General features: G+C 41.5%; 2 protein-coding genes across 3 annotated transcripts in view; one reads left to right on the top strand and one right to left on the bottom strand.

Moving 5' to 3' along the window:
• The window catches only part of LOC124174497 (RYamide receptor-like), a 53,718-nt gene extending 29,517 nt beyond the window's left edge, over positions 1–24,201 (bottom strand). For both annotated transcript variants that reach the window (XM_046553705.1, XM_046553706.1), the window contains exon 1: positions 24,017–24,201. In XM_046553705.1, the coding sequence (XP_046409661.1) occupies positions 24,017–24,102 (86 nt within the window). In that variant the 5' untranslated portion in view covers positions 24,103–24,201. The remainder of the gene's footprint in view (positions 1–24,016) is intronic.
• Positions 21,705–26,963, top strand: LOC124174498 (glycine-rich cell wall structural protein 2-like). The gene is made up of 4 exons (XM_046553707.1): positions 21,705–21,856; positions 23,477–23,609; positions 25,707–25,923; positions 26,406–26,963. Exons 1-4 carry the CDS (start codon positions 21,836–21,838, stop codon positions 26,665–26,667), a joined length of 633 nt encoding a protein of 210 aa, XP_046409663.1. The 5' UTR covers positions 21,705–21,835; the 3' UTR covers positions 26,668–26,963.
• Positions 26,964–27,034: the final 71 nt, after the last annotated feature.

Raw genomic sequence — 27,034 nt, 5'->3', positions numbered from 1 at the left:
CGGTGCGTATAAACATGTTGGGCGATTATATACAGTTACGTGAAATTGCCCCGCAAGATCGGCAAAGGATGCGTGATTCACTTTTATCGCTCACGAACGACCAATTTTCCATAAAAGCCATACAGTTGCCGGGCCCAGAATCCCGCGAGGAAATTCGCAGTACCTGACCAAAGCATCCGACTACTCAAATTATAGATAAACCACGAGTACAAAGAAAGCCATCGGTTTCCCCATGACGGAGGTCCTCCTTGCCTTCTTGTTTACAAAAAAAACAAAAACATTAACGTCTTAGCTGGTAGAACAAATTGTCCGAAGCCCAGCAGCCGCATAGCAAAGGAAAATTGTTTCATATCCAGCTTGAGTTATCAAAATTGTGCTTTGTGTAGTTACAACGTTCATCATCGCAAAAAGTTTCGAAAATGTTCCTCGAGTTGTTTGAGTTTATGCGTATATTTTTATCTCCTAATTTTTTTCTCCAACAAGTCCGTTGAATGGGCGAACTTGTGATTAACTTCTGAGAAAACAACAATTTGTCCTGAACTTTGGAAAGCTAAGTATTCACTAATGTGCACCCGTCATTGCGATGCGCCAACGGCCCATTGAACACAAAAAGCCCCATGGCGACTTCGGTGCTTTTCTCACCTCGAAATGAAGACGAAGAAAAAAAAAAAATTATCCGCACACTTCACCGCGTCTTGTCCACCCAATATTCACAATTCACCGAACAACGCCGAGCACCGGAATTTCACGATATGCTTGTATTTTGCACAAACATGGCAAACTGAAAATTTTTTGCAGCTGGATCAGATGCTTCTGGCAATTTGTTTAAACGATTTTACGAAAGTTTTTTGAAAAGTTGGCAATCGTTAGCGGCAGGACTCTAAACGATCTCTGAAACACATGGCGCGAATGGCTACCTCACCTCTCGATGTTTCGTGTCACGAGATTGATCGTGGGAGAGTGAAATAAAAGTTATACATATGTAGGTGTGTAGATATACGAGATAACGAATGCGGTCAGTCCAGATGATACGTGTAATTTTTTGTCAAGTTGAACCCGTAAAATTGTCATCGTTACAGTAAATTTACGAGAAGCTATGACTCCTCCGTTTCAACGAACGAAGATACGGCTTCGGACATTAGAAATTCAAATGCACGTCTCAGGCGTGATTGACGACTCTGTAAATCCGCTGCTGCGAATAAAACAAAAAATATGTAAATATTGTGCGAGTCTCATAATTGATACGCAAAATTTCGAACCGACTGAACTCTCTGCTCTCTGTTATTATGCTGATCGCGTTAAAATCAGGTATGCAGCAGGTTTAATTTTCTTTTCTTTTTTTTTTCGCGTCAAGTAATTGAAAGTAGACTGCGTATACGACACTGTTTACCCTTGACTGCGATTTCATGTAGAAAAAAGCTTTCTCTTGGCATTCCTTAAGCTTAATATTTCTCTGAGAAAGTAACTATAGAACGTAAATTTTCACGATACAATCTGACTGTAAATTAAAGCTGTACAGGCTGAACGTCGGCTGTGAACCACAAGAGAAAATTTCACGCTAGAACACAAAGGAGTTTGAATTAGAATTTTAGAGGTGGAGGTGGGGGAAAATTCACGGTCGAATGAATCAGCGTCGGCAATGAGAATGGGAGCTCGCAATTTTCACTCCAACTCACAGATTTGTATTTGCGAAAAAGCACCCGTCGCGGATTTCCATTACAGCGCGTCACTTACAGCGAGCTTTTTACTAGTTCAAAAATCATCGAAGCTGGACTTTAGTGTATGAGACGAAATTATAGCTTATACGAAAATCACCGTGCGTCCAACGTGCAACCACTCAGACCGCGATATAGCCAAAGGGTAAAAAGAAGTGGAAAAAAATGTTGTACGCAATATAACCCGGAGTCCCCTGGTTCACATCCGATTATAAAATCAATCTTGCCTGCTGTCAATATCAGAAATCACGGTGGCCAGTTAAATATTGTTGAAAAACGAGGTAAATAAAAGATAAAGAAGATAATTAGAACGACAGCGTTACCAAAACATTTTTCACATTTCGCACGATTCGTGGTGAGAGATGAAACGCAACGAGGAATAAAAACACGACACCGACGAATTGATAATCAATTGTTACTTACGGATAAATTCGCTCTTCCATTCCTGAGTGACAAGCAATATTTCACCTACGGCATATCGATTACGCACGATATTTACTAAAAGAAAAAACAAATGAGCCTTCGAAACAATAATGATTATACATCGATCAAGTTAACAAGAATTAAGCTGTGCCGCGATGCATACTTTCTTAGTACACTAAACAATAATATATGAGACGGAAAAAAAATTAAAAACTTGAGATTTGAGGGAAAATGAAGATGATATTTGATCCGGATAATTTCTCGGTAGATAACGTGTTAAATAAAGTATATCTGCTATACACATGTAGCGTAATACGTCACTTTAACATGTATTTTCAGAGCTGAAAGAATAATCTGAATCAAGATTGCTTTGGAAGAATATTTGCCGAAGCGTGTGTACACAGATGTATGATAATTTGTCGTCAAGCAGCGAACGCCGGATAGAAACATTCAAGCCCCCCAAATTATATTATTCAGTTATCGTCAATTATTGAGTAGCAATTCAAGCAAGCCTGAACTGATTCAAATGATTATTATTCGTCGTACATTGTAAATTTTAAGAACGAAAATCACGAAAAAACTAGAAGTCTTCGAAGTCCGCCAGTCACGAAATTACCTATCATGTTTTTACAGCCATAAAATCCTGTAGTTTAACATACAAACGACTTCATATTCGGTCACCTAAGATTCGAGGTCTTACGTCCATCATCTCAAGATGAATGACCGAAGGTTTATCGAGATGGAATGAAACCGATCTTACGTTAGATGAAATAAAGCCGCATCACCAAATCCGTATAATTAGGGTAATTCGTATGCGCATCATTAGGCATAACCAAAGAACAAGCTGGTCCCGAATTGCTGATTTTTGCACAAATATCAACGTTAGCCTAATTTCCCAAGAACCACAAAAATTGCTCAAGATCCATGTTTAATTGGATCCTCGATGTTTTCGCAACTTCGCCGAAATTTCAAACCTAACTAATAAATTTCAGCCGAGTTAAAAGTGAGCGTAAACAAATTCAATAGCCACGTTTTTACCGTCCTCTCGTTTTCCTCAACCGCTGGACCGCCGTTCTTCATTGGCAAACAATATAATTCGACTTTACGCGAAACCAAAGATAAATCAACAAGCATCCGGGGTGTCGAGGGAAGAAATTCGTGATAAACGACTTATTGTTAGACGACTGGCTAGACGATATTTCACGAACAAATAGGCTGAAACTCTACTTACATCCATGGGTCTGGAATGGCATACTCATTTACGTGGGTAAATATAAACAGGATTCAAGAACGCTTCGTCTCTACGTATTCCCGATTACCCATTCACCGAAATCAAGGAGCTTGGTATACGTTTGCGAATAAACAGCAAACCGCCAAACACAGAGAGACTATAAATTAACTTCTAGGGCACGAATGTGAACAGTGAATGTACTCGAACGTTGAGTACAAAGATAGGTAATGGAATTACGGTATGTCGCTTGATTATCCGGCGCCTAGAGATCCTCTAAACTGATTAAAAACTTTGTTGTCAACTACCGATCGATCCCTGGCACTGCGGGATGAAAATCACGCGCGTTGAACTGATCCAGGGTACATAAATTGGGTACAAAATTGCGCGAGAGACATCACGGCAATTTTGCTAGTGAATAAATTCCCAGACTGCTCGAGTACGTCATCATTTATGACCTGCAATAAAAATGTGACTGGGCCAATTTTGCTCAGGTGTACCGAGCACCAAGGAATGATTATGTTCCGGTCCCTGAGGTATTGTAGGAAGTAGCTGAGCACACGGCAGGAACTCGGATTCTCCCCTTACGACCACAACAAGGAAAAAAGTCGACAGGCTGGAACGACCTTTTGGCCGGATGAACCCTGTTGAATTATTGCTAATTACGCCCCTGGTACACAAATTTCGTCCAATAATTAGATACGGTACTTGAACTTGGTGCATATTTATTTCGCAGTGCTTTTTCTGTGTTGGTATAACGTGTCGGCTAGGGATGAAGTTGAATCTAGCAGCCGAATATGCTAATTTTGATTGAAATGAATCAGCGGAATCGAGGAATCAGCATCTTTTCTTCAAATCTCGTTGAAAGCTCTAATTTTTATGAACTGTAGGCCAGAAACTTTTTTACTGCGTTGCTGTGCTTGAAACTTTTTTTACGATCGTTTCGCTGCCTAATTAGGTTACCAGATTCACGGGCTCGTGGTATAAGATTAAACCGTAGATTTGAACTTTTTTCAGGTTTTTCGATATGTACTCATTGCAAGAGAATTGTAAAAGTTAAATACCTAAAAGTTGCGGGCTACGATGTTTCAAGCAAATTCTTCGGACGCAACTTCCCGTTAAAAACCTTTTTTCCAAATTGACTGTAACGAACGGTAACTTACCCAGTTAGCACATGACCGTTAATTTCGCATAACCAGCAGCGATCACAATATCAGCCACGTCTAATTGACACCGTATATTCTCACACATGTCAATGTTTTCTCATCATACGAGGGTCTTGTTTTCAGCTTCGAACCGTTGCTCAAAAATCCCTCCTTTCACTGCCCCTTCTCAGAGAGTTCGTTCACTCTTCTTCGATCAACGGTTACCAAAAAACTGTGCTTCTTTCCACGCAGACGATTATCGAACTATCCCGACACCTTACGCAGCACAAAATCTGTATATTATACACAAATACCGATCACAATCAGCAAAGTTTCGCACTCAACGACACTCTGCATAGTCTTTGGAAATTATTTTCGACATTGTCCAACGGCCTGATTAAATCGCGGATGGAAATAGCTCGTCAACGTTGGTAAGAATTCCACCTGGGACCCGAGATACCGGACTAATCTTCATCGAGTCTCTCGGGTATTATTAGTCTCGAATTCGGCGGTCCGAGACGATCACTCACTAGTCAAATTAGCAGACGATAACTGCGATGAGACACCTGCCGGCTGCTGGAACGACGAGGGACATCTCGTGGGATTTCACTTTCGAAATCATGTTTCATAGTATTTGTATCAACCTCTACAAGTACCACTCAACGTTGTCGCCTTCGTCACGACGCGAGATGCCGAAACTCTCATTCTTCGAACGAGATCCATAAAATCCCAGCCGGGGGTTGATAATCCTTTGAGCCTCGCTCAATGAGCTTTGAAAAGAGGTCGACAGAAGCTTCTCCCTATACTTGATTATTCTCGCGCCGTTATTAATAGGCAATCTTTTTCCTATTTTTACACCGTTGCCGCACAGTCGTCGAATATGAGTAACGGTCGATAATTGTTCCGACGCAGTTCATCACTTCACATCCAACACTGTCGGATTCGAATTCATTATTTTCTTCGTACGTCTTGTTCACTCAACGGACTACGTGCAACAAAGCGATTCTCACGGTTTCCTCTTAGCGTATGATCCGCTGCTCACGCGCTCAGTTCAAAATCTGCATATCCCTCCACTGCGCGAATTCAGCGACTGATCGAGTCCTGCAAGATCAGTGATCAACGGGACTTCGGACCCGTCGTCACCCCTTCGGGAGTCAGTCCCAAACCAGGATCGGTTGAAACGGAGGTTGAAGGAACAGCGACTCGGTCACCAGGATCCTGTCTGCCTCGAAAACCGAGCGAAAAGCATGGCGAAGACGATCCCCGATCGAGCGACGACGCGTGTCGGGATCAATCTCGCGGATTCTCTTCTGGGCCGGTCTGGAAGTCGAAGCGATTCGAGCACCGCGCCACCCGGAGATTCGCGCCGGAATGCCGCCGACCTGAGCGGCGAACAGTGCGCGTTGCTTCTCGCTTATTCGCGCGCAAACGAGGCGCGCGGATCGCTTTTGGCCTCGCAGTCGGAGCAGCGCTTCCCCGTAACCTCGAACTTGAATTTTTCTCGCAGCTGTAATCGTCCGGTCACGTCGATATCGACGGCGGTGTTATCAATGCCACTTGCTGCTTCCGACGCCGATACTTTCAACCCCGGTTCATCCCCCTCCCCCTGCCATTTGGCAAACGCGGCTGCGCGCCTCGATCAACTTGCTAACCAGCTCACTGTCGGACCCGCGAGCACCGTATGTGATGTTCGTTCTTGCCGTGCAGAGATAGGAAAGCTTCTTTATCGCGGTTAAACTGACCTCATACAAATTGTTTCCTGCGATCCGGCCTGCCGCTGCCCTCCCCTCCATTCGTGGGCCGCGCGTTACGCTGTCTGACCATATTCCGATCGCTACTACTTGCTAAACTTGATCCTGTTCCAGGGAATCCTTACTCGACATCTCAGATCCATGGCAAAAAAACAATTCGTATCAGATCGCTATGATTCTTATCCGACGTTTGTCGTAGTCTTTAATTTACAAAACAACAGTCCCTGCAGCTGTACGTTGTAAATTTGTAAATTTATCATTTTTCAGCCCTAACGCACTGAGAAAAATTTCATTTTGCTAGAAAACGAAGTACATCTGATTAATTTTCGCGATCAAAGTTGCCAATACTTGTAAATGAGGACTTGACATCAATTTATCGTTAAACCAACGTCAAATTTTTTCGACGTTTACAAGAAAATAATAACAATGACCATAATTAAAATGGGTCATCCCTAAATGACGTCACATAAATTTGATCGGTTTTGCCTCCCTCCCCGCCCCTCCCCCACCTCCTGACCCCGCTAGTTGCGACGTAACTCTTTTAGGAATTTTTAATTTAGAACTTGATTAAAACTGAACTCCTAATATTATCATTATTTCTTCAATATATCCAAATAAAGTAACAATTTGTACATTCTCATCCAGTAGATAGGCATTCAAAATAAATAGAAAAAAAATTTACAGCTACGAAACTAATTTATTATATTTTTCCAGAATTACATTTTTTAATTGGAATAAAAAATGAAAGTAGTAGTAAAGCATAGGACTGCGTAGTAACGGCAAGTGAAAATTTCTCTCGATACAGAGGTAACTGAAAATAAAAATTCACCTTGAATCAGTCATAATTAGTTATGCTTGCGTTATACGCACGAATCGGATTCTGTGGAAATTATTGGATAGAATTTCCAAGCTAAAAAAAATAACGGCCAAACACTCGCCGGATGATCACATCACCAGGACTGTTCTTGCTCGATAATTTGATCACATATTCATGCGGAATTACGCCATAAGCTGAATGGCCAAATTTTCATATCCCAATCAAGGGCCAGCATTTCGTGTGACACGTGTCCTTGACCGCTCGAGCTGATTGAATATTGTAGGTACAATGAAATTGATGGACGTCGGTGATTACGAAAATTAAAATTCGACGTATGTACGCAGCTTTGAATTGAAATAAATTTCTATACAAGTTCCCATTTTACGTGCTCCTATTATTATTGACCTTCCACTAATTACCTGGTAATAACTTTGGCGTCAAAATCAAGCGCGATCACAATTTGATAGATATTGCAAGACAAAAGCTTGAACGCAAAGTAAAAATTGTCGTGCGTATAAAAAATGGTAAATTCACAGTATTCGAATCAGTAATGAGAGAGCATAAAGTTTCTAGCACACGTGACCACGCATACATTTCTAATTTGAGAATGGAATCTTTCTATTCTTTTTCATCGCAGCTGTTCGACGGTGTGGAACTCTTGCTGGGTAATTTTAACGAAGGCACTTTTCTCCGCATACGTAAGGGCGTAATTATTGTTCGCAACTCTCCCGGCCTGCTACGCCGACGTAAGCTGGTTATAACGCAATGTAATTCAAATTATCCGTGCAAACAGAAAAATATACCTATACCCCTGCGATGGCGGGATCAAACACGTATTACGTCCAATTTGGCAGTGGTGTACGTTCCGCAGGATCAGCGATGCCTGCATGACTCAAAACCACCTACGGCGTCGTGAAAAAAGCGTCGAGGTATGAATTAAACGGAACGTGCTTTATAATTAATTCCGAATTAACGGTTAAAAATCAAATAATGAAAAATAATCCTTCACCGTCAAGATATTTCTGACTACACGGTCAGCCGCGTGGTTTATTTATTGGCTCTATCTTATGCTGTCAATTGCGTTGACCACGGTCAGTTAATCCGATGACATCGCGTACCGACAGCATATCGAAATTCTGATTGCAGACGTGATTCGAATCGAGTATTGCATCCGCTATAGGTATATGTATTATATTTCCGATAGGCAATCATACGCGAGTTTCGAAACGCAACGATCCATCGACATGGCTTCAGAAATACGTATATATGTATATATATATACACGTTCTATTCGTTCTGCTATTCAACTTTTGACGACACGTTTCAGAAGCTGTATAAATTTGGTAATTAAATTTTAATATTAAATACCACTGCTACAAATTGCAAGTTTGTACGCAAGATTTTTGTGTGCATTATCTACGACATAAATAACGATAATGAATATTAAGCTACGGTAAAATTCATTCGGGCAAAATGAGAAAAGTAACGTATAAATCAAACAATCACATGATGGATTGCGTCAAATAAAATGCGAGACCCGTTGTTACACATTTCCGGCATCATTTTTCTCCCAAACGCTCGAGCTGTCTGCAGAAAATGGCAAATATCCCCAATTCAAGCTTTTATCAACGTACGTTGTTTAACGTAATTCTTATGCTCCCTCTTTGCAAAGCCTCATCGTCACTCAACGTTACAGAACGTCCATGTTTATTTCAATTTTCTTCGTCGTGAGAAGAATCAATGTTTCGATAAATAATGTTGTGATAATTTTTCCATCCGCACTCACTGACTGAAATAGAAGGAAATACCGTCGTTCGTACAATTATAGTCCAAGGAAGTGATCCGAGAACGAAACGACCACGTAACAGAAAAGGTAAATATGTAGTTCATATGTTCCCATTCCGCACGAATGACAGTGGATACCTGTAACTGCTTGCGAATACATAATGTACGAAGTATTTTGGTCGTTCGCAAGAGATTAGTAGGAAAAATTAACACTGTCTCACGTAGGTTGATACACACCTAAGACGTCGTGACGGCTGCTAAGCCTTTTGGAGGTGATAATTGTAGCGGACACGTGATCGCGATAATCCTGTTAAAGAAACTGAGAAGTAGACTAGTCTTGATATTATCTTCTCTGACCGGCACTCCGGTTATAATATTTAACTTGTCACGTGTAAAATCGACCGCGCAGGATGCCTCTATGCGTTAAAAACTTTTCTTCGGTATCTTCTCGTGAAATAATAATACACCTGTCATAGAGCAAATCGAATAAAAACGAAATGGTCGATTCGCCGTGGGACGATCGTCTGTTTTTTATCGCAAAACCTATCTTTCACGGCTGGTGGGGTATGAAGAGTTTATTTTGGCGTATTAAAAAAGAAAAACTAAAAAAAAATAAATCCAGCTTTCCTCGGGCATACCGGTAAAAAGTATACTGAGCACAAAAACTAGCTCGCCTTCACGAATAATGGGGCAATTTCCATGCTACCGAAAAGTTACGGTTGACTCTATACTATGTATACTCTTCTGTGTATGAAGCAAAGGAAGATAAAGAGACGAAAGAGATTATCCGGTTTGAAGGTGTCAAAAATCGGTAGGTGCCAACTTCGAAAAACGCGGTATTATTTTCGTTGAAAGAATTTTCGTCGGAATATCCTGTGCTTGTATTCGAAAGGCTTCTTCTGTGCGAATACCTAAAGACGCTAACAATTGAAATTCATCCTACACTGGAGTCGAAACCTTCCGACAACGAAGGAATTCACATGAAAAATGGAACCTAGTTTACTTCTGTACAATTACCTTCGACTTCCGATGACCGAGAAGCCGGAATAAATATCGCACTGCTTCTACCACCTTCGTTTGAGTCGGTGAGTGCTTCCGAGACGAGGTTTCTTCAGGTAACGGTTACAACGCGACTGAATCCATATTTTGGCCCTGATTCGTCGGCGTTCACAACTAACTGCAGAACCCGGCGAAATTTCGGGGCGCCTTTTAAATGAAACGATTCATGAAATTGGTGATGAGAAATTTTAGGACGTTGAATTTCCGCCAAAAGTTTGAAGATGAAATGAGGAAAGTTTCAGGACATTCAGATTGAACCGTTCGTCAAAATAAATTGAACCCGCTTGGACTTTTGCCAATAAAAAAATCTAAACGAATATTGTCGATCCGATCGTTTACCGCGAACTTACAAAAGCTGAGTTTCCTTACCTACGGTGTATGAGGTAATTTGAAATTTCAATCAGTCGCCATATCTATATATCTATATATATATATGTATAGCTCAGTGTAATTTCCGTTAAGCCTATTTATTTCCATCCTGCGGATATTTGATGAAATCCATTGTCTTCGCAGGCATTGTTCGGCGTGATATTTGCACCCATGATCTGAAATTGCATCGATTTCTCCCCACTACAATAACCATTGTCGACAAAACCTTCCGCAAAGTCCAACTTTCCAAACTCATTAAACTGTTTAACGGTGTCACAGTTGTAGGGTGGATTCTTCGGTCGAGGTACCGATGTGCCTTCGCCCTTCGAACGTGGCTTTAGATTTTTGCACGAACGAGCTTCCCTCGAAGTTTCAAACTTAGAGCAAACTATTGTTTAACTTTTCTCTTATTTTCTACACCTGAAACGGATTGCAGACATGTTTGCATAACGTGTAATCTCACTCTCTTCTCCCCCTGACGAATTGATGTTTACCTCCTGTCTCGGACTGTTCTTATCTGGCAAAAAGATCACCTCGCTTTGTCACGAACTTGAGAAACGTTCCACAGAGACTCGCAACTTCGTCCAGCAACCCATTTACATCTTACACTGACCCGCGCAACAAACTACTGCCATTTTCTTAGTATTTTGAAGCTCAAGCGTGTAGACCGAGATGGTGAAATAAACAGAATCATAAAAGTTGGCGAAAATAAAAACTAATTAGTAGAATCAGTTTTTACATATTGAATGAAAATGTTTTTTAGTAAAACTTTCGCGGAAAGAGACCTCCACGAACGTGTATCGACGTATACTTGCTTCTCAGTTTTCATTACCACAGCTATTTCAGTATTTCCTCTGAATGGGATTACTCCCATCACGAAGCAACTTAAAGCCTTCGAGATTACGTGAATCGACATTATTCTTTGGTGCTTTTAACGCGGCTCAAAACAGATCGCAAACGAGTTTACAAAACGGCGGTCTTATCGCAAATCGTCGCTATTTTCAGTACCTACAAACTCTCTACGTTGATACCTCTACTTTAAGCCGCTGTGAGCGAAGTACTCGATGCGAAGAATTCTTCCACGTCTGTACAAGTTCTCATCGATCAGAGACGTGTCCCCTATAACTGGTTTTATTATAAAGTGGAAGACTTGAAATCGGGTATAATGTAGATACCGTATATCACGTACCTAATATCCTTAGATATTTTCGTTGAACTTCGAAATGATGTCGCAACAAAACCGTAAAAGAAGGCGGCAAAGCGTGGTTCTTAAGCGATGGAACAGCGTTTACAACGAAGTTACCTTACTTACATCCCGCGATATCGCGTCCTCCGTTTTTTCAGTGAGTTAAGATTACGAACCGAATTCCTAAGCAGGCGGAGAAAGTTTCGGCTCAGAACAATCTACCTGTGGATTTACATCCGTATCTACATATACGTTATGTCTGTACATACAAACACCAGATGCGTAGGTCCAGCTTTAAAGAGGAACGTTTCGTATCTCCGTCCACGTTATCGGTCGACTCTCCAAAAGGTGCACTCACTCGCCCACGGCGTCGGCTGTATCAACAACGCGGAGAAGTCACTCCGTGAGTCGAGCTTTATCTAACCGCACACGGCTGATCGAGGCCTCATCGCCGTAGTGCAAGCCTGGAACATCGTCGGACTTGAGTGCATTTGGAGGTACATAAAAAGTCGCTCCGATCACTCGCCCACGCGGTCATTGGTACAAGGTATAACTGCGGCTGTTTTACTTTGGGTAAAGATTTTTGTTGAAATTCGGCCGCGTCACGCATTAATCGAGAAACGCCCACGCCTTATGAATTCTTGCTTATCTACCCGCGGTCGTATTTCCGTTTATAAATAATCCAATCCACACCGGGTGAAAAAGGCATGCGCTTGCGTGATTCCGTACAAATGAGCTTCAGGAATTGTACAAAACTTAGCTTGTAAAAGAAAATTAGTGATCAAGATATCATGCGAGTGAGTTTAATCGCATTCACATTTCTCGCACGACTTGTTAAAATTCGGATTATTATACCTGCTAACAACACCGTATACGTGCCTAAGCGATATACAACAAGCTTTGCCGGGCAGGAATAAGTCAGGCTGCAGGAAATATTTGCGTTTAATCGTATTTGCTGTTCAGATTAATTATACAATCTTACGCGGCGGCAAATCTCGCGTGATGTAAGAAGTAGGCGTACGAATTGCGCGGGTGAAATAAAAAGCGGGTTCGGAGCAAAGGCTTGTTATCCGTGCAACGTAATTATACCCAAGTATGTCATAAAGCACCATGGCCCACATTTCCTTACACTCGAGTCGGATATATCTCTACGATCACCTACGATACAACCCAGCGCATGGCAATGAAGATAACCAGATATCGCTGATAAGGTGCTTTCTCCGTGCAATCCCGCGCCATTGTCGGTATAAAACTCGGTCGTTAAAATGACGCCAAAAACGAAGGGAGGCCCAGAGAACAAAACGAGATTCCGAGAGACGAATCGGTGTCCTTTGCACCATTTGGATTTTCGATGTGTGAGCAGCGGCATGCGCGTCATATCCCTGGTCTGCGAAACGAGATCGTTAAATACTTTGCAACGAGAGAGGTCTGAGAAGTTCAACGGTAAAGCGCGCGAAGTTACGGATTAACAAACATCTCGTGCAGACCGCGTGTTAAACACGAGCCAGATGCGTTGGAACACATTAATAAGGCGTGCCTGCCAGACATCCGCGCAAAAGTTGGAACTCGCTAGCAGAATTCAGAGCGAGATATCCTGCAACGAGAACCTTGTCTCGATATGAAAAACTGTTAGCGACACCTGTTCGCATCGCGTAGACGCACGATAAATTTTTGCTTCCAATATAATGGGTCCCTTCATGGGAACTCGGATAATAAATGTTATGGCCCACTTGAAGCCCTGCTTCCTGGACTTTCTCCAGGATATCGAATTTTCCTCGCGTTCTCTCCATCTAATTTAATTTTGACGTCACCATTCGTTTCACGTTTCGCAACTTCGATCTGCACGTAAAATATTTTTCCCTGCACATTGGCGCTCAATCCGCAACAGGAGCAAAGGTTTTGTTCAACTTTGTAACGTTATCTCAAACCGTTTTTACGGCTAAAAATTCTTCTCCGAAATACGTGGATGAATTTTCTGAAAAAAATAAGCAAATATCAAATTCTAATTTACTGATATTAGAGCCGCGAAAAAATTCGGCGTGACTCGAAAATATGAACAAGTTTTAATAGTTTTTTCTTGGCTCTGGACTCCTCGTTTGCAGTTCGTGATATTGACCTACCTATCATCTCTTCGTTTCAAATTCTCAATGCGTAAACCCTAAGTTAAAATGAAGTAAAACTCAGCGTAAACTCCTTTACGAGTTCAGGCGAGCTTTCGCGTGAAACCGACGGATGAATTTATATCATCTAAATTCAAAAGGTTTCCGTATGAGTAAACACGGAGAACCAGAAATATCAAGGGACGAGTAAACAGGAGGGAAAACTTTCGCCCGGTTTCTTTTTTCAGGGATCGTACTTGGAATGTTTCGAATGCTTCCGGTGAATGCCTGCGGGTTCTTCACAAGATCCCGTCGATATTAAGCTCGTACGTGAAAGACTTCAAAGAAACATTCAGAACCGCAAGTTTGGCCTGCGCGTTGCGGCAACACTTCCGCATTTTGTATCCACAAAGATTCAACCACTCGTGAGTGGTATAATGTGCTTGAGGCGGCGCATTTGCAAAATTTTTGGCGCGAATAATGCCGGTTCGATGGAATTCTACAGCTCTTGAGCCGAAGGAATGCTAACTAAATTTTGAGGAAAGTAGTAAGTAGAATTTTCAAATTCCAAGCACGTACTTGCTCTCGTACTCTGCCTTTACGCCTCAAGATTTTTCAGGAAATTCTTTGCTCTTCCAACTGCCGAATCATCATTGCGAGTTTTTGTCGCCGCATCTACACGGGAAAAAATATCAAGAAATAACTCGTTACGTTGCGTAAGTGTGAAGAGCGAACTTCGTTGCTTGTATTTTTTAGCAAGATTTCATTCCTCTGCTTCTAGAATTCCTTGATAATTGATCAAGTTTTCCACAGGCAGCTTATCGTGTACGTAATTGAAAAGTATTCTAGACCACGAATTGCAAACTACCTATTATACTCGGTTTCAAGTCCCGCCGTAGCTTTTTGTTGAAAAAACCCATCTATAATAAGAGTCTTTGAATCGAGGGATTTATCCAGCGCTTACTGATTTCGGATACAGTCGGAGCCGATAACCTTCAAAACTTTGCTTTGGGGTATAAAATTCTTGGAAATCTACTCAGACAGCAAGCGAGTCCCTTTCTTGGCACGCAGACCGTACATAATTGCAATTATAAAATGCTTTGTTGTAAACTTTATTTGCCATCGATGGAAATAATTGATTCCTGTCTGCTTTCGGTGCCTATTCTGTTGTTTTTCCCGAATGAAGGATGAACCTCGTACTCGATGAGAGAGACCAAGGGTCGCTGGTTTTCTCACTTTATTTTTTTACCCTTGTGCCTCGGAGCAGCCTGCCAGGTGGTAAAACTCTCGGACCTGGATGCAGACTAAAACTGAACCTTGTTACGTTCAACACCCTTTTACAAAGCCCTCCTAAGTATAATAATTTTTTTAACCCTTAAGCCTGTCACTGGTTCTTCAAAGATTTTTTAGTCGGGATACCTACTTTGGACTTTAGCTGCTTTTCAGGGTGTTTCCGACTCCGTTTCAACACTACCGGGCATTTCTCGGGCTTGAGATTAGCGACTGACATTCTGTTCGGTGTCTTCGGCGTGAATAATTACAAGCTCGCCATATTTACTCGGTAATTTTTTTCTCACTGCGCAGCTTTCGCGAAGAATCAAAGATCGAAGCTTGGCATCCAGATCTTGGGTCGAGTTTAAGACTCGTCAGAGCTCGGCGTTTACGCTTGCTTGTTTGCTAACCGGCTCTCTTTGCTCTGCGCGTGATACTCAGGTTTACGAGGATTAACGCGTCGGCAAATTTACGTACATATTTATACACAATGTATGCAACGCGTTTATTTATCTCTGCACATGCAACTTGCGTCTAGATAGAACGGGGAGAAAAATTTGCCAGCTTGAAGATACACTTATCGTTAGTTATTACAAGCCGGCAAGGTTTGCGCCGTATCCTACTCGACCTTATTCGCTTTTATGCACACATACGAACGGTGACCGCAGCCAGAACCGGGTGCAAATATTTGTCTCAAATGATATTCAGGCCGAGTTTCTCGTTCAATTCATACGTTGTGGTATATTTGGTTTCTGAAACGGATCCTGACGCGTTGCTGTCGCAGGTCACAACAGATTTTCGACACGCCGAAACCACCTTGAGTAAATAGAAACAAGGAATAAAATAATTCATTCGGTACAGTGGTTTCATTTGTTTTGTAACTAATCCATACAACGCGAGTTAGGCTGGATGAATTTTTTAATTTCATCTTCCACCGGAGGCTAATCTGCTCAAAGCTTGGCCGCAACGCACCAGCTATTTTTAAACCTGGTTCGATGAAGTTTATTTTCATAGTTTTATTTCCTCCTACGTTACGCGCGTTCGTACAAACGAATACCGCGCTGCCGGCTGCAATGACAAATTGATTGATCTATGATTTCTCGCAGTGATGTATGGGAATATTCCAGTTCGTCCACTCTCGAAAAATATGCAAATTACCGGTCTACTCAGCTTGGAGCTCTGTAGCTAATATACTCGAGTGAGTGAAAGAGCGAAAATGATGACAGATCAAATGTAATAATCAAGATAAATTGTCGCAAAATTACCGTCGAGTCGTAACTTTGGAAGATGAGCGAAGCTTACCGGCATGATCTATGATCAATGGCAAGCGGCTGTTTAAAAATTCCTTTACACTCATCGCAGTGGTGGGCATGTTAGGTGGCTTCTAGCAAAATATTGATCACTCATAATGGTTCAGCAACGATGGCAAGTCACGAGCCAGAATTCGACTTACGATCACACAATAATCGATCGAGTAAATCAAATAAATATCGTTGATGAAAATATCCATCATTTCACGCAGTCGTACGTGCACAGCATACCTGCAATGCGTTAAACAAGTGTGTAGATTGCCCCTTAATATTCTCAACCTCGTGTACGCGTGTGCAAAACTTGTACCTGCACTTTGGCGCATATAATCAAGTCCTGTAAACATATTGTCTTTGTTTCATTGTCGGAGCTATATTGCCATTAAACAATTCATCAAATGCTCGCACCGAGGATTGGAACTGATCGGTCTAGTTTATTTTTTGATATTTTTCAATGTTTCACCCAGCGAGCTGAAGAATAAACTACAAATGAGCCGTCAATGATGTACCGAGAATTCGTGCTTCGGGAAGCAATTCTAATTAGAGTAAGAATTAGGATCAGGATTTTCAGGAGGGTGTGTCATAGTCCATTTCGGCGTTTTCGTATATGAATATCTCCAAATATCCAAGCCCACGTATCTCAAACGTGGAGAAGGGTTTCACAGACCCATTTCATATGCAATTCCAAGCAAAAATACTCTAATATACTTTCATTTGATGCAGACATAAAGAAATGGCATGGTTTCTGCAAAATCGCAATTGTAAATTCGTAGAGTTCATGCCATTTCGTTATTTCTGTCTGGTCGGATGAAAATGTATTGCAGTGTTTTTGTTCAGAATTGCATATAAAATGGGACTGTTAAGCCCTTTTCCACGTCTGAGATACGCGGACTTCGATACTTGGAGAAATATACGTCTACGTTGAAATCCACCAAGGCACCTCTTCAACTACGCCAAACTTAGGCAATCATATACGCTATTAAGCAATATGGCTGGTTTGGTGGTGAATATTATTGTTGCTCTTATCATTGTCATTGTCGTTATTGTTGTCATTATCGTTGATCTTCTTGTTGTCATTCATCGTCGTTGTCATCATCATCATCATCATCATCACCATTATTATCATTATTAATCCAAAGTAACGTAAAAACCACATAAAGGATCATGAAATCTTAGATAGTTATTCGATTTAGAAGCCATCGAGAAGAGCAAAGGATCTGCGAAGCCATTCACGTCGGTCATAACAAGACAGAAACTTGATTCCAGAGGAACTTGGAAGAATAATACGCTTCGAATCCTTTCGCGTCCAATTCCGGTCTTTCCAGGTTTATGTAAATCCATATTCGGCCAGATAAGTAATTATTGTTTCTGGACTAGACGCGCGGTCGTCTCACTTCTTGAGTTAGGTATAACTTAATATGTATCGCAGACAGTGTGCGGTCGCTTTATCGCATTACCATTAGCCTGTACCAAACCATACCCGCCAGGGGTGCGCCTAGCCAACACAAAGCCGAAGCCATGGCTACCATCTGGATAATCTAGGCTTTCGAATGTTAATTGCTAAAGGTGGTTTGCTGCTATCTTATGCTGTTCACAGACTCACAATGGTACTCGTTTCTCCAGGCCCGTAAATCCAAGCCCTCGGCGAAGAGGGCGAGCTTCACGAAAGGCAGCTGTGTTATGTTACTTCACAAAGGACCTTGCACGTCAAATTATACCCTCACGTTTGCGACTTCACGAGAACTTCACATACGAACTGTTCTCCCAATTTTGAACGAACGAATCTTTATCGGTAATTTCAACAACAGGTCGTCCTTTCTCGATTATTGGGCACCTTCTGCCCGTTACAGAGCCTAACAAGTTATCAAACCGTTAACGTCCGCGAAATGAGCCACGGAAAAAACGGACTTTTAACATTATTTTAATAGCAACGTGTGTTTTTCGCAGTTATAATCCTCCCCACGCTCACCGATAAAATTGTACTCAATCTAACCAATTTCGCAACAGATAGGCAGGCGATTCCAAATTTTCACGGTTGTGGAATTTAATTTGTTGAAAGAGCAAGAGTCAGCTTGCAGCTTGTGACCAAACGGTACCAGCTCGAATTCAGGAGCCATTTCAACAGTCACGGAACAATGCCAACAATGAATCAATTTGTTCCACTCAAAATTGGTGGTCTAAATTGGTAATCAATCCCTGGCACAATCTCTCAGCATTCGATCTCACCTCGAGAGCGCTTCAAATGATATGTTCGTCTGCAGGGAAAGTCGTCAGCGGATTGGTTCCACGTCTAAAAAGTTGATTGTGACGTGAGTTGTATAACCTGTCAGTGACAGTTCCATATGCTCTCTAGGGCGGTGATATGATATTCAGATTTGAATTTTAATATGCCTGCACATATATTTACCGAGGCTACAGGGTGAATGTTTGACGTGCAAATGCTCGGTTACTTCTGGCACACCGCATCGCGTCCCAAGACATTTGTCTACGTTTTTGATGACTCGTATGCTCTGGGATGAGAATTCGTTCTCTAGTCACCGGACACGTTGTCAGTTAGATGAATCGATTTTCGCAATGGGCATTGGGAGTCTGAAGGGAAATTTATGTCGTTGAGTTACACGGCTTCAGTACGCTGACCGATCCGTAAGATCCTCGATTGTGGTTTCTCGAGAGATTCGAGAGAATCTTTGGACATCTAGGACACTGTTATATTGTGTAAGCCGATTCATCCTCCAGTATCGTCCGTGCAGTCACTAAAACTGCCATGCTTTGTCAATGCGCTGCACTTCGTACTCGCCCTATTGCAGGTCATCGTTTTAAACTCGCTTAGTCCGGCACCGCATGAGGAAATACCGTTTCCAGGGTTTTCTAAGGTTCCATTGTTCCAAAATTACCTTTTCCTAGCCCCGCAGATTTAGAGTAATTAAATTCTCTGTTAGAAATCTCACAGCCCTCGGTTTGATAGTAGATTCGAAATTTTGACACCTTGGGTTTTAACCCTCGCATTACGATCCTTACAAATGTAAGATTTTTCCTTCACAATGACAGAAAGAAATCAAGGTTTCGTTACACGCACTAGCCGGTAATAACCGCAATTATAATAAATTCCATTATTGGGAATGACCTCTCTTAGCTCTCACGTTACAATACACCATATCATATGTCTACAATATCAAGTTCTATTGCTGCAAACATAAAATGTCAACTTGGAAAACTTTTTTACTCAGATACCTTATCCCTCTTCTTTGGGTGACATCCTTTGTCCGTACATTTCTATCCTGTAGGAAAACTCATGGTTCTTTTGGACCTCACTGTTGGTTTTTGCTCAAACGAGATATGAGAGGACATCTTGCGGGTAGAATTCTCGAACAATAATATCGCCAGATAACCCAAATAATAACGTCACTCACGGATATTTCATAAATCGGTGAGAAAATAGCCCAATTAGATCGGGACTGTCATATAAACGTAGAAGTTTCACGCAAAAAGATAAGCCGGAGAGAAAATAATACATAAAAACGAAAAACGAGAAACACGGCAAGCATGGGGACTTGAATTACCACAGAATATCGTTCCATTCAGACAATTTGTAAAGAAGACGATACGTTCACGAAGCTCAGAGCATGACGATCTACATTTGCGTCATGACATATCTATAATTAGATTACATATACGCGTAATTAGAACGGTGCTTAAAACTTCTCAACTCCGAATCCTAAAATTTCAGGGAACAAATAGTTTTTTCTACGCATCGTTTTCTTTTCCCTCTCTTCACCCATCAACTGTCAGTACCTTTTTTCGAAATGGATGGTGACGCAATCGGCATTTCCCATAGTCAAGAATCACGGTGATTTGGCTATTTTATCACCTTCACGCGTCAAAAAAACAGAATAATATCGGTAGTCCAGGATATTAGCGAACGAGTAGCAACCCCCGTAGATTAGACGAGAGTGCCAAGCGAGGCTCTGCACACTTTCGGTTTCTGACCGTGAAAAGGCTTTCTTCTTGCTAACGCGCATCTAACGATTATTCGCATTAGTCTAGTCACACCTAGACGCCATTTGAACAACGACTCTCTCACCCACTTCACCGCATACGTACAATCGTATCTCTACCGAACGTCAATATTCGCAAATGGTGGCTCCAGTAACGTATTATCGAATCATCCGTGCTCTGATTCGTTGCTTTCATTTTTTGATACTGGCTAATTTAGTTGAGGATGTACCGCACACGTGAGTCATTAGGTTTCGATTGAGCGAGCGTTGTTTAACAACAATCGGTCAGCTATATCGGTGGCTAGCTGCACCTGAAGCGATTCGATAAATTAGCGAGACAACAAGTGCTCATTTATTCCATGCCCTTGAATTCGGTTCATGAGTTTATCAGAACGAATAAATTCAAAATTCATACACCGTTGTGTTTTCAAACCACTATACGGTGAATTACTTCCTTTATCACTTCCCAGCATGCCGCTTGGACGCAAATTCAATATCGAAATGTTTTACGATGATCACGCGTGCTTTTGGTACGACGTGACTCATGATTTTAAATTTTAAAAACTCCAACTGTTAAATTTTTCGGCCTGCGTGGTATGGCTTTGACGTAAACAAATAAAACGATCAGAAAATGGGAACGTATTAGAAATACACCCACACTCTATATCTCGAGCAAGGACAATTGGTCACTGTTTACTATTTGATTTAGAACTTCAACCCAAGATTGTCCAATACCGCGCTAGATACAAAAGCCACAAACACGTACGTGTAATTGGAGTCAACGAGGGTTTTTGTTCCCGAGTTACTTGAGTAACTCGTTGTGCCTTGACTGAATAATGCTAATCGTGAGAAGAACGTGACGGGTGGGAAAAAGGATGAAACTAGCGAACCGTATATTTTACCGTGAAAATGAGTCCACCAATTTCGCTAAGATCTTTGGGAAGAATCCATCTGAAGGGAATACGATTCAGATTGAAAATGGACAGCGTACCTACTCGTTGGCACAGATAGCAATATTACGTGAAACGATCAATCCACTCTGAAACTTTTTTTGTGTCTTATTTTCAACTAGCTCGTTTCGTAGCCACCAACGAGCAGGCCAGCCACTGAGGCTCGTAAAGGTAAATACGCACGTGCTCAGCTCTTACGACAATCACGTTCCATTACACGTAATTAGAACACTTTGTAAAAACAGACGACAGATACAAGTGCAGCGAGTTGTACTTGAGCTAGTTTCATAAATTTCGTTAGTATTGCGCGCGGTGATATTTGGGGTCGGGTGTAAACAGCGAGACAGGTAAACAAGTTCGGTCGAACTATGGATTTACATCGCACAGTATAATATACGCACGATATTACACATTTGCATGAACATGCAATAAGTGAACGCGCGTCGCGATATTTCCCACGGACAATATTTTCCATGACCTTCGTTACCTCATAGACTCTTAGGTCAGCCGCGAACCTCCAAAGCAAATGTGCGCGTAGCTAAATCTGAGACGGAACGAATCCTGGGAGGAAGTCGCCACCTTCGACAGGAAACGCTGAGGGGGGATCGTGGGTCTGAAATATATACCCGACAACGCCGCTCGAACGCTCGCAGAGCAACACCTTCTCCCGACATATCAGTTTCCGGTAGAACTGCTCGAGATTCGCAACATACCGTCCGAAGTCTGTGTGCAAAATGCGTACTACCTACCTGTCAGTGAGTATTGCTACGGAATTTCACTAATTTCAATAGTCACAATAGTCGGCCGGGACACGGCTCATCACTCGCATAATTAATTGTCACTTCGTCGAGAGCTTGACCATCCCAGAATGGGACTTAGCTTATTTATTTAGTTTTTTAGTTGTTTTCGATTTTTCAAGAGAGTGTATAAAACATCAAAGGCCTGACGAAAAAACCTAGACGTATCTTTTCAAGGATCAAAGCTCCGTGGAGATCCCACAAATTGTATTTTTCTAATTGCGAGTTCCACGGTTTAGTGGTTACTCACCGCGATAAAAAGACGAGTTCTGAACCCATGTGAGTAATGTGTTTCAGCTCCTACGGCTACCATTGATGCCCGTTCGAACGTAAACAAATTGTACCCCTGAAACGCAGCATGTCGCGGTTTTTCTCTGCATTATCAGAAATTGCCCAATTTTATAGTGTGACCTTGTACATCCGCGGTCGGATGGGGAATTTTATCAGGCTGATATGGCGCTACATAATTATACCATACGTTATTTCGTGACTGATTCCAATCAGTCATTTGTAAGTGAATATGATACCTCATCCGAGCAGTTCACGATACACGTTATCGTTGGGGAAGTATTTGGTCTACGGAAATTGAATTGTTTTTTCCTCTTCGCAACAAGAAATCCGGCTATTTCCAAAAACCGGTGGGATACGGCAACAGGATCAATCACCAATTTTATTATAAAGATCTGTAGGAAAGAAATAATCCAAACAATCTAGACTGTAGGGATTTTGATTTTTTTCTAACTCACTTGTAAAGATGTTCAGAAATTCAGGAATAGAAACGTGTAATTGTAGCAGCTTTAAATCCTCCCTCCGTCAGACTTTGGCCCGTATTCTATTCTATAATATTTATAACTTTCAATTTCCCCTTAAAATAATAATGCCTATTTTTGTCCTAAAGGTATGTTGAATTAAAATATAGTTCTATTTTTGTACAGTACGTTAAAATTCATTTTTATGCAAGACGTCCATTCAGATCTTTGAACAATTTTTATCAAAAAATAAAATATAATTGATATGAAACTAAATGTTTAATTATAAAATAAACAGTATCAGTTTTAAACAAGACCTAAAAGACTAGATAAATCAAAAAGATTTATCATATCTTCTTCTACTTTCTTGAAAACTACTCAATCAATCATTTTCTCTTGTACTTACGTAATTCTAAACATGCTTAAAATCACCACAAACAACAACTAGCGAGAGTAGATGAATATTTAAATATCAACACTGCCATTAATACGTATAATTAACACAGAAATTGGAAGTTAACTCTAGCAGTACTAAGAGAGCAGAAAAAAAATGTCTCAGCAAATATACGTGATAGAATTTTTTAAACATTTTTCTTCGTAGATTCGTACCTAATATCTACTGAAATTACTCCTTAGTTTTGTCAGGGGAAGATCATCGCAGGCCTGTGTAATCGAGTACCTAGTCTCAACGATCAATACACTACATTGTCGATATTGAACACATGAGAAATCGAACGCAAACCTACAATTTATCTCACCTAAAATCCATATTTTTCCAAAAAAACATTCCTTCTCGAACTAATTTTTAATCTACCACTGTTTATCGCAGTTCCTGTTCTTGTGCCTGTTGGCACTGAATTGCGCAGTTGTCGGCAGTGCCAAACTCCGAGAATCAGCGTCTACTACCGGGTCGAAGGTCACGGGCGAATCAAAAGACTTGGACGCGTCAGCGAGTAGCGACGGTGAGTTGATTGCACGTTATTCGAAATGATCGCATGAAAATTGGCCAAGTATCCCAATATATGTGGCCTGTGTTAGCCCAACTTGCGTCGTTTAGTCGACTCGCAATCGACCTACGTATAAGTAAGCACTTTGCCGAGCCATGAAGCTCAAGGTCATGGGACGCCACGTGTTAACACATTCATGAAAAGGGAAACTCACTTTATGGCCAAACTATTTTTTCTACGATCTTGTAAGCATGAGCTAATTAACCATTTCCAACGGCAACGTATTCAAATCATGTCGATATTCAGAATATATCAGAAAGAAATTGACAAGTATACGCTAGCCACGATAGATTTTCGATCACGGTGATATTCCTCGTCAAACCATTAACCCCCTCAACCCAGTAAAAACAATGCTTACTTACCCCGCCGGCAGACATCCATTTATACTATTGCCAAACTTTTGGAATGTAAGGTACCCTCGAAAATAATCTCTTTTAGTTTTGCACATGTACCCGTTATATATTTGCTTCTGCGTTATCCATTTAGCCCCGAAAGCTAATTTTCCAAGCTTATCCGTAACGAACGACGTTGAAAAGTTGAGCTGAAGTACTTACGACGACTGTGGGAAGTAGCTCAATGTCGACCGAACCGTTAACTCTAATTAATAACGTCCATTGTGTGCTCATCAAACGCGTGTATACCTGCACGCGTTACGTCTTGTCTCTTTGCTCCGCACGCTTCATCGCATCTCACAGTTCCTGATTGTCACCTTACGCAACGCGTATGCGTCACCTGTAATCTGCGCTCGTGGACGCTGGAACGGGTGTTTTTATGGATTCCAAGAACGCGTGGAGCATGGTATTAATTATTTCTGCCAGTTCGATTCGTTCTCAGATCCGTCGTTCAATTAACTCACGAAATGTTCTGGAAAGTTCAATTATATAATGGGGTCTTATAGATTATTTGCAGTTATTCGATCCACCGTAAACAGACCATTCTTTCGATATTATTATTTCGGTGGCTCCTAATGACTGTATTTAAAAAAAAAAATTTTATTCGTTGCACACGAAGGCCACTCGCCTCGCGTTGTTCGTGTTCACCTGATTGCAAGCACTGGAGCAAATGACAGACCGGTTCAAGAACGGATCTGACGTCGTTTCCTCTTACGTGTAGACAATCTTTCCCTGTCACTACGATTACTGACTCCCGCTGAATAATTCGTTATGCGAATATGCTCATGTATTATGACCGGCTCAGGCGTCAACGTAATTTACTGAATCTCGTGAAGGCTTGATTGGTTGTCACGGCTTTGAGTCACGTGGTGCCCCTGCGTTGAGCTGTGCCTTCTGGCTCTTCGTGCTTTCTGTGAGCTTACAGATATTCCTGTACTTCCAACCGCCCGGATAATAACCCGAATTCGTTGGTGAATGTACTGGCGATAAGTATTGAATATCCTTGTGATTGGCTAACCGTAGACCGACAAGTCAAACGATAACAAAAGTGCGTTGTCAATCTTTTTCTCGAAGCTGTGTCTTACAATCATTATTTTTTTCGCCGCTCTATTATTTGTACAACGATATTAACGTAAAAAATACTCTATAGACTCGTAGATAAACGGGCTTATAGGGAAGGCAGGGGGGCACGACGGACTGCTGACAAAGATTTTGACGGAAATTTTTTTTTTTTTAACATTGAGCTATTATGAGAGCTTTGTTTAGTATGTGTTGAATTAAAGTATGCAACATTTTTTTGGAAAAAAACGTCTTAATATATAAAAAAAAAAAATGATATTTCTGTAAAAGGCATTTGCTCCGAAATATCAATGTTTTTGTTTTACATATCGATAGATAATCAATGATTAATTCAATAGAGGTAGAATTAAAGGACACAGAGTTATTTAAAGATAAAAAATTGTAAAATTTTTAGGGGGATCCATCGTGCCCCGGTCTCCCCTACTGAAATAAAACTGGCTTGGCGTATAGTTTTATAGCTGCACTTGAAACGAGCTCGTTTGAGGACTACGTGAACCGCGTGAAAAAAGAATAAACGCCGAAAATGCGAGTTTTCATGAGATATCTGATACTTTTTATGAACCGAACTTTTTTGTTATAGTATTTCACTCGAGTAGAGATTACCGCTTTGATGGCGGCCCCGGAGGAGAGAGTGGTTTTGGGGGTATAAGAAGTGGCATCGGAGTGTATCCCGGCATCGAAGGCGGGTCCATATACGGGTCTGGGAATATATATCAAGGTGCCGGGCTGGCACCTGGTTATCGCGGTTATCGTGCTGGAGGATACGGGAATGGAATTATTGGCGGAGGACATACAGGGTAAGCAAAGAGGAGCTCTCGCGACGCCCACGCGGTTGAAAAACGACGAAAACGAATTCGAGTAGATTCTCTGCCAGTTGAAAGAATCTTGGTAGTTCTGGGACGGTAGGTACACAAACCGATTGCTCGATGGGGCTCAATCCTGAGAGGGTGAACAGCGCTTGTCCGTACTTCGCTTCGTTTTGTGCCAGAGAGAGCTTTGCTGAAAATAAATTAATTCAATTACCGTTCCAATCTCGTGTAGGAGCTCTCGAAGGCCCTCTAGATACGAGCGTGTGTTTTGTAACTTTGCTCGGGAAATTCTCGGGAAATTGTTGCGTAATATCGCGCTATCTAATTGTGAGCCGGGTTCATTGATCGGCGTTCTCAAACACGAATCTTAGAGTCACGTCTCGTCGTACTGCTATTTGAAGTTTGTCAATTAGACCTACTAGTCAGCTACTTGGCGAGCAAATACAAACCGTAAAGTTCGTGAATTTCAGGTACGGTTATTACGGCACTACTGGATATGGATCTGGTTCTTCTGGTTACGGTCCTAATTACGGAGTTGGAGGACTGGATTCTAACGATGGTATTGGATCTGGAGTTTATGATGATGGATATTCGGTTTACGGGAATACTAGACGTGTCTACAATGGTTATGGAGGAAGAGACAGTGCAGGATATGATTCCTACCCGTACCGAGGAAGCGCGAGTTACGGACGCAATGGTTTTCAACCATCCGGATATCGAGGCTACTCTTAAGGGCAAATATCATCGTGCCTACAATTTCGGAAACATAGGCGTGGACAAAGGGTGATTTGTTGAAATTTTTCTCACTCGAGTTGAGAATGTCGTGTCTTTATTGGACCGAACATTCGGCTGAATCCTGAAGATTTGAACATCACGACAAATCCGTAACATTTATATTTTTCAATTTTTAGAATTAAGTAATTTTTCGGAATATGTAGTCTGAGCACATCCTTGGGTCAAATTTGAAACGTGTTTTATCATGAAGTTTGTTCGAGCTGTAAGAAAAAATGATTTATTTACGAACATAATAACGACGATGCGTTACTTACTGTCCTTACTCGCTGATTTCTGATTCCTCTTCCCACGCGCTTACAAGGTA

This window comes from Neodiprion fabricii, chromosome 1 (assembly GCF_021155785.1).
Source record: "Neodiprion fabricii isolate iyNeoFabr1 chromosome 1, iyNeoFabr1.1, whole genome shotgun sequence".
Taxonomy (NCBI): Eukaryota; Metazoa; Arthropoda; class Insecta; order Hymenoptera; family Diprionidae; genus Neodiprion; species Neodiprion fabricii.
This window is presented reverse-complemented; position numbering and strand designations above follow the sequence as displayed.

Coding starts and splice junctions, on each gene's coding strand:
- LOC124174498 (XM_046553707.1), top strand. CDS start 21,836: ATGCGTACTACCTACCTGTCA. Junction 21,857..23,476: donor TGCGTACTACCTACCTGTCA/GTGAGTATTGCT, acceptor TGTTTATCGCAG/TTCCTGTTCTTGTGCCTGTT. Junction 23,610..25,706: donor CGCGTCAGCGAGTAGCGACG/GTGAGTTGATTG, acceptor TTTTTGTTATAG/TATTTCACTCGAGTAGAGAT.